The following is a 7,715-nucleotide window of genomic DNA, read 5'->3' as shown; positions in this document are numbered from 1 at the left end:
GTGGTTGAGCGTCGACCCACGAACCAGGTTGCCAGTTCGATTCCTGGTCAAGGCACATGCCCAGGTAGAGGGCTCATCTCCAGTAGGAGGCCTGCAGGAGGCAGCCAATCAATGATTCTCTTTCATCATTGATGTTTCTCTCTCATCCTCTCCCTTCCTCTCTGAAATCAATATATATATGTCTTTTTTAAGAAAAAAATACTTTCTTTTAATGTTTTTATTTATTTCAGAGAGAGAGGAAAGGAGAGATAGAAACAGTAATGATGAGAGAGAATCATTTATCTGCCCACCCCACACTGGGGATCGAGCCTGCAACCTGGGCATATGCACCGGCTGGGAATCAAACCGTGACTTCCCAGTTTGTAAGTCAATACTCAAACACTGAGCCATGCCGGCTGGGCAAAAAACCCCATATTTTTAAAAAACACCCTTCTAGCCCTGGCGAGTGTGGCTCAGTTGGTCGAGCATCGTCCTGTACACTAAAAGGTTGCTGGTTGAATTCCCGGTCAGGGCACGTACCCAGGTTTTGGGTTTGGTCCCCAGTCGGGGTGCATATGAAGGCAACTAATTGATGTTTCTCTCTCTTTCCCTCTCCCTGCCTCTCTCTCTAAAATCAATAAGAGATGGCGGCACCTGGGCGGCGGTGGCTGGTGGGGCTGCTCGTGGCGGTGCGAACCCTGCACGAGTGGGCCCCGGCCCGGGATGTGCTGCTCCTCGAGCACGAGCCGGGCCGCTTTTTCGCGGTTCTGGGGCTCTTCTGCGCCGGCCAGGCCGTCTTCTGGGCCTCCCTCGCCGGCGCGGCCTTGGCCCGACCCCGGTCCCCGCGCAGCCTCCGGATGCGGAGATCCCAGGCCCCGGCCGTGTGGACGTGCGCTCCGTGCTCTGGCGCTACGGCCTGGCGGTGGGCTGCGGCGCCATCGGTACCCTGGTCCTGGCCGCTGGACTTCTCTTCTCCCTCCGCTCTGTTTCGGTGATACTGCAGGCTGGAGGGAAGCAGGTGACCCTCACCACTCACGCCCCCTTTGGCTTGGGTGCGCAATTCACTGTTCCCTTGAACCAAGTATCCTGCGTGGCCCACCGGGGTGAAGTCCCTGCCATGGTGCCTCTAAAGGTCAAAGGCCGACGCTTCTACTTCCTCTTGGACAAAGCTGGATATTTTCCTAACACAAAACTCTTGACAACACTGTGGGTGCCTACCGTAGCTTGTGAAAAAACCACCTGGGGACACTCGCCCCTCCAGGAGGGGAATTAAAACAACCTTTAGGTCCTGCCCAGTGTGGCTCGGTTGAAGCATTGTCCCAGTGCATGGAAAGATCTTGGGCACGCAGGTGGCTCAGTGGTTAAGCATCAACCTATGAACCAGGAGGTCACAGTTCAATTCCCCATCAGGGCATATGTCCGGGTTGCAGGCTCGATCCCAGATCATGCAGGAGGCAGCCCATCAATGATTCTCATTTTGATGTTTCTCTCTCTCTCCCTTCCTCTCTGAAATCAAATCAATAAAGATATATTTTTAAAAAGGGAAGGATCTTGGGTTCGATTCTAGTCAGAGCACATGCCCAGGTGTGGGTTCCATCCCTGGTTGGGGTGCATATGGGAGGCAACTGGTATTTCTCTCACATTGATGTTTCTCTCCCTTGCCCTTTCTCTAAAATCAATAAAAACAAACCCTCAGGTGAAAAAATAAAATAAAATCAGTAAGAATAAAAGCCTTCTAAATAAGAATGCCCCACCAATCCCTTGAAAATAGGAACTGCATCTTATTTCTTATTAAATTCCCAACATCTGGAATAGTGCCTGGTACATAAAAGATACCTAATTATTTAATTTTGATTGAAGGAATACTTTACTATATAAATATGTCCTCATAAGGCAACTTTTACTATAATTTTTAGATTAATAATAGGGTAGTAACATAAGATGCCAAGTCAGAGGTTGTCCTTGGACTACTAAACTCTTATTAAGTCTTTCTCTCTAAAATATGATATTCCTGATGGTAGGGCCCAACCACAGCTTTATACACTCTGCATGTATAAGAATAATATTCCATTACATGTATACCACATTTTGTTTGTCCACTCATCTGTCAATGGACACTTGGGTTGCTTACACGCCTCCCTGACTATTGTGAATAAAGCTATGAACCTGGTGTACTGGAAAAGTTCCTGCTTTCAATTCTTTTGTGTATGTACCCAATTACTGATCATATGGTAATTCTATTTTATTTTATTTTTTATTTATTTTTTTAAAATATATTTTATTGATTTTTTACAAAGAGGAAGGGAGAGGGATAGAGAGTCAGAAACATCGATGAGAGAGAAACATCGACCAGCTGCCTCCTGCACACCCCCCACTGGGGATGTGCCTGCAACCAAGGTACATGCCCTTGACCGGAATCGAACCTGGGACCTTTCAGTCCGCAGGCCGACGCTCTATCCACCGAGCCAAACCGGTTACGGCGGTAATTCTATTTTAAATTCTTTGAGGAATCACCCTATTCTCTTTTTCTTAGAAGTCATATTATTTTACATTCCCGCCAGCAGTGCACAAGAGTTTTAATTTCTCTACAACCTTGTCAACATCTGTAATTTTCTGGATTTTTCTCATAGTAGTCATTCTAATGAGTGTGAAGTACTATAGTTCTAGTAATTTTCAAAAAATAAGTTATTTGGGAGAAGTTATTCCCAAAGCTGATTTAGAAAAAGACAACATTTTCCTGAGAAAAATGTTGCTATAGTTGTTCTCAGCATTTCCCATTTGACCCGAGAGGTATTTTTCTACTAAGATGATATCATTTGTCTAACTTTTTGATAGGTTCGTGATTGCTGTTAGTGATTAATAGGACCGGGTGTATCCTGTTACATTTTGCAAAGCCACCCAAATGTTTTTCTTTGGAATCATCTGACCTAAACATGATGACTAAAGGGATATACCCAAGAAAAAGGGAAGTGAATCAGCTATGAAGGAGATGGGGTTGGGAAAGAGCCTGTAAAAAGTTAATAGTTCATCAGAACTTTTACTTAAATATACAGAAGTATAGTTTCATCGTTGGTAAACTTTAATATTTGACTTCAAAGACCACAGAAGACAGAAAGGTAAAATTTTCGGAGTTTTTAAGACTCAAATTTCTTTTTTTCATAAAATGGTGAAATGGTTAAAATAAGGAAGTGGGGGAAAAAACTACCCTCTGTTTAACGCCATACAATAGTTGGGAGAGGCCCAGCACTTATGTATATTAAATATTAATTTGTTTAATCAAAAGTTTTATTTGGAAGAAAAAGGAAAACAATGACATGTGAGAAATAATTGGATTTCTTTTAACACATTCTTCCTATGATCATATTTAAGAAGTTCAGTGACAAAGATCATGTAGAAAGAACAAGCCTGGGTACAGCAGTGTTGTGTGGTGAAAACAGCTTTGAACTTGGTATTCGAAGACCAAGTTCAAGGTTTTGCATAAATAGGTTTGTCACCTTACTAGCTGTGCAATCTGTGTGAGTCACCCAACCCATCTGAGCTTCCATTTCCTAATCTATAAATCAGAGATAATATCACTTATTTCACAAGACTGTGGTAAATATTAAATAAGATAATAGGTGTAATAATACCTGGCATACAAAAGATACTGGATACATGTTAACTTTATTCCTCTCTCCAAAGTAGGGTCAGAGTTGTCTCGTTATTTGGTAGAGCTTAAAGCATGCATACTTGGGCTCTGGATATTGCTTTTCAAAGAGTGACTGGAATTGAAATTTTTCATATTCCCTCCAGAAACACATTTCTTTCTCATCTCAGTAACTGGCTCTACCATCCAACTATTCAGTTGTATAAGCCAAACCTACCAATTAAGAGTTTTCCCTCTTCCTTTACCCACAAAGCCCATTGGTCCTACCTCTAAAATAGATCTCAAGTCCAGCCTCTCTCTCCATCTTCACTTCCACTGCCCTATATCTATTTCCATCCTGTCCCCTTCCAATCTATATCTACTCAGCAGCAAGAATAATCTTAAAAATGCACTACATCAAAAGTACAGCATAGGGCAGTGATGGTGAACCTTTTGAGCTCGGCGTGTCAACATTTTGAAAAACTCTAACTTAACTCTGGTGCCGTGTCACATATAGAAATTTTTTGATATTTGCAACCATAGTAAAACAAAGATTTATATTTTTGATATTTATTTTATATATTTAAATGCCATTTAACAAAGAAAAATCAACCAAAAAAATGAGTTCGCGTGTCACCTCTGACATGTGTGTCATAGGTTCGCCATCACTGGCATAGGGACTACAATCAATAATCCTATATAATAAAACCCTAATATGCAAATCAACCGAATGGCGGAAAGACCAGTGGAACAACCGGTCACTATGATGCACGCTGACCACCAAGGGGCAGCTCCTGTATTTAGTGTCTGCCCCCTGGTGGTCAGTGTGCTCCCACAGGGGGAGTGCTACTCAGACAGAAGCTGGGCTCACAGATGGAGAGCGCAGTGGCAGTGGTGGGAGCCTCTCCTGCCTCTGTGGCAGCACTAAGGAGCAGTGAGCTAAGTGGTAAGGAGCAGCAAGCAGTCGGGCGGTAAGGAGCGAGGTATCCTAGACTGTGAGAGAGATTCCTGACTGCAAGAGGGTGCAGGCCAGGCTGAGGGACCCCACCGGTGCACGATCGGGGCCTGGGAGGGACCGCAGGAGGGCTCCAGGGCATGTCTGGCCTGTCTCATCCAGTCCCGATCGGCCGGACCCCAGCAGCAAGCTAACCTATTGGTTGGAGCATCTGCTCCCTGGTGGTCAGTGCGTGTCATAGCGACTGGTCAAATGGTAATACAAACGGTTGGACACTTAGCATATTAAGCTTTTATTATATAGGATGCTACCCTGGAATATAAGAAAAAAAGATACTGCTTCCTCCTTTTCTCAGCTCAATTACTTACTAACAAGACCAAAAGCCCTAAGGAGGGCAGGAATTGTTCTGTATGGTTCACAGTTATAAGCCAGGTGCCTGGCATGGCAGGCATTCATAAATATTTGTTGAAAAATACAACCCACTCAGTCTTAAAAGAGATCTTTTCTCACATATCCTCTCTCTCCAATATCTCCAATCTCTCTCCAATAGCTCCTTCTCATTTTCACACATTTATAAGCCAGTCCCCATTTAGAACACAACTCACTTGATACTGCTGTCTTTTCAAATGTCCTGGTTCTCCAATTCCTTTGAATAAGTGGCTGGTTTTTACTAGCCTCATTTAGTACTATTCAGTCCTCTTCAGCCCTTTGCAATCTGGTATCATTTCCATCAACTAGAGAGATAAGTGAACCACAGTTAAGGAGGCCTCCTTCTAAACCAAATGCAGTCATCCTTTCCCAGGCTCTGCTTTCTCAATGTCCTATTTTGGACACTGCTGATAACCATGTTCTCTCACAAATTCTCTACTTTCATGGGGTTGAAGATGCTGTGGGCAAATTCAAGGGATGGACTCTGTCATTCTTTTCCCTGCACTCATTTCCTTCGTGAGTTTTTCTTTTTCTCTTAATTTAAATTATCAACTCTTGTTGATGAGGTTTAATAAACCACAACTGAGTTTATTTCATTTTAAATACAGAATCTCAAGCCTTGAATTAGCATTCAGAACAGTCCAGAGAACAGTCCAAAGCCACTAACATCACTAGTGGCTTTATGAATTGTGTTGGTATGCTCTCAGCCTTCTTTAAAAATTGTTTTTTAAATTTTTTCTTTAATAATTTTTTCAATTACAGTTGATGTACAACGTAAGTTTTTTTTTCAATTACAGTTTACATCCAACATTATTTTGTATTAGTTTTAGGTGTATAGTGGTCAGACAGTCATGTGCTTTACAGAGTGTTCCCTCTGATATTTCTAGTACTCATCTGGCACCACTGCTCTCTGCATTCTGATCTCTGACTCTTGGATCTGACCGTTTTAGCTCTGACCTTGTTTTGGTGCCTGGTCTCAGACTGCTATTTACATTTTCCTTGTTACTGAAATGATTATGTCATATTATTGCCTAACAGTTTTGGTTCTTGTTTTTAATGTCTTGAGTTTAGACACCTACTGAAGTCATAAGACTTTCAGCTCAGAACAAACTATTCAACCTGGCACTCTTCCATTGGCACTGGTATCTACTGCAGGGTCTCTCTTGACCATTTAAAAAAAATTTTTTTTACTGATTTGATAGAGAGAGAGGGAGAGGGATGTGGGGGGGGGGGGGGGGGGAGGAGAGAGAAATCAATTTGGTGTTTCACTTATTTATGAATTCATTGGTTGATCCTTGTAAGTACCCTGACCAGGGATCAAACCTGCAACCTTGGTGTATCGGGATGACGCTCAACCAGCTGAACTACCCAGCTAGGGCCTTTTTAAAAAAAAAAAAAAACAACATACTAAGATTTACGTTTTACGTTCTTTTATCTCAATTCACTGCTGCCATTCTTTCTCTACAGTTGTGGCTTCTAAATGCCCACTGTTGTCAGGGCCCCACCCCAATTTCTAGAACCAGCCTTGGCCAGAAATTAGAGATGTAATAGCTCTAGGACTCAGTACCAACTTGCTGCTATAATAAGTCCAGTGTTATCACTTTGTTCTTCAGTTCTACTAAATGAACTTATTTCCAAGACCGGGGTGCTAGCTCTGGTTGGTACCTGGTGTTCTGTTTGGCCTTGGTAACGTGCCTAGGACTTTAGTCCTACAAAGAAGCTCTTACTACTTCATGTTAAAACTCCCTCATGCCAATTGCTTACTGAAATGCCTGCCAACTGCTGTCCTACTGCCATGTACCTGGGATACTACTGTCATGCTACACTAGACCCTAGAGCTGGTTCTGTCAAACCTAGTGCCAGCTGCATCTCAGCAGAAAGGTCTTCCTCACTATGCTGTCGCTATCTCAAAATGAAAGGATATTTAGCCTGTTTTTATTTATTTGTTTGTTTATTTATTTATTTATAAAATATATTTTTATTGATTTCAGAAAGGAAGAAAGAGGGAGAGACAGAAACATCAATGCTGAGAGAGAATCACTGATTGGCTGCCTCCTGCATGACCCACACTGGGAATAGAGCCCACTATCTGGGCATGTGCCTGATTGGGAATCAAATCGTGACCTCCTGGTTCATAGGTTGACACTAAACCACTGAGCCAGGCCGGCCGGGCTGTTTAGCCTATTTTAAAACATGACACCCCAATCAGAAAAGCAGTATTTAAATGTTTTCTGATAGTGAATATCAACACTCTTGTTAAAGCTACTATACTTTTATTAAGTGATTTAGTCACCTCGACTATAAAATCATCAAACTTCTAAAACATGACTTTCTAAACAGCTTTACCACACTGGGTACTTTATCTTCTATTGGTTGACACAAAATATATGCTGGCCCTACAATATGAACTGCTCCAAATCATAACAAAGCAAAATTTGGTAAAAGAAATAAAAAAAGAATTGTATCAAATATGATCCCTAGCAACTACAATCATAAATTATAGTGAAAATGACTGATATAATGGATTACCTGCCCAAGTTATTTGTTCACATGCCAAGAAGCAACTTCTTTACCATAAAAGTGTATCCACATTTTCTTTATTCTAGAGAGAAATCTCAGGTGCATTTACTCATCAATTCATCACCTCATCAAACTCTGCAAAAAGAAAAATCTACAAAGTATATGTGAATTTACAACTACAAAAACAAACAAACAATGAAGGACCCT

At 42.0% G+C, this 7,715-nt stretch overlaps 1 protein-coding gene across 1 annotated transcript; it reads left to right on the top strand.

The window, feature by feature from the left end:
• Nucleotides 1–623: 623 nt before the first annotated feature.
• On the top strand, nt 624–1,275 carry LOC102417932 (transmembrane protein 223-like). The gene is given in 3 exon segments (XM_014458669.2): nt 624–810; nt 813–1,172; nt 1,175–1,275. Coding segments are annotated over 3 exon segments (582 nt in total). The 3' UTR covers nt 1,210–1,275.
• Nucleotides 1,276–7,715: the final 6,440 nt, after the last annotated feature.

The sequence above is a fragment of the Myotis lucifugus genome, unplaced genomic scaffold (assembly GCF_000147115.1).
Source record: "Myotis lucifugus unplaced genomic scaffold, Myoluc2.0 scaffold_99, whole genome shotgun sequence".
In the NCBI taxonomy this organism is placed as follows: Eukaryota; Metazoa; Chordata; class Mammalia; order Chiroptera; family Vespertilionidae; genus Myotis; species Myotis lucifugus.
The sequence above is the reverse complement of the archived record's forward strand: the minus strand, read 5'-3'. Positions and strand labels throughout refer to the sequence as shown.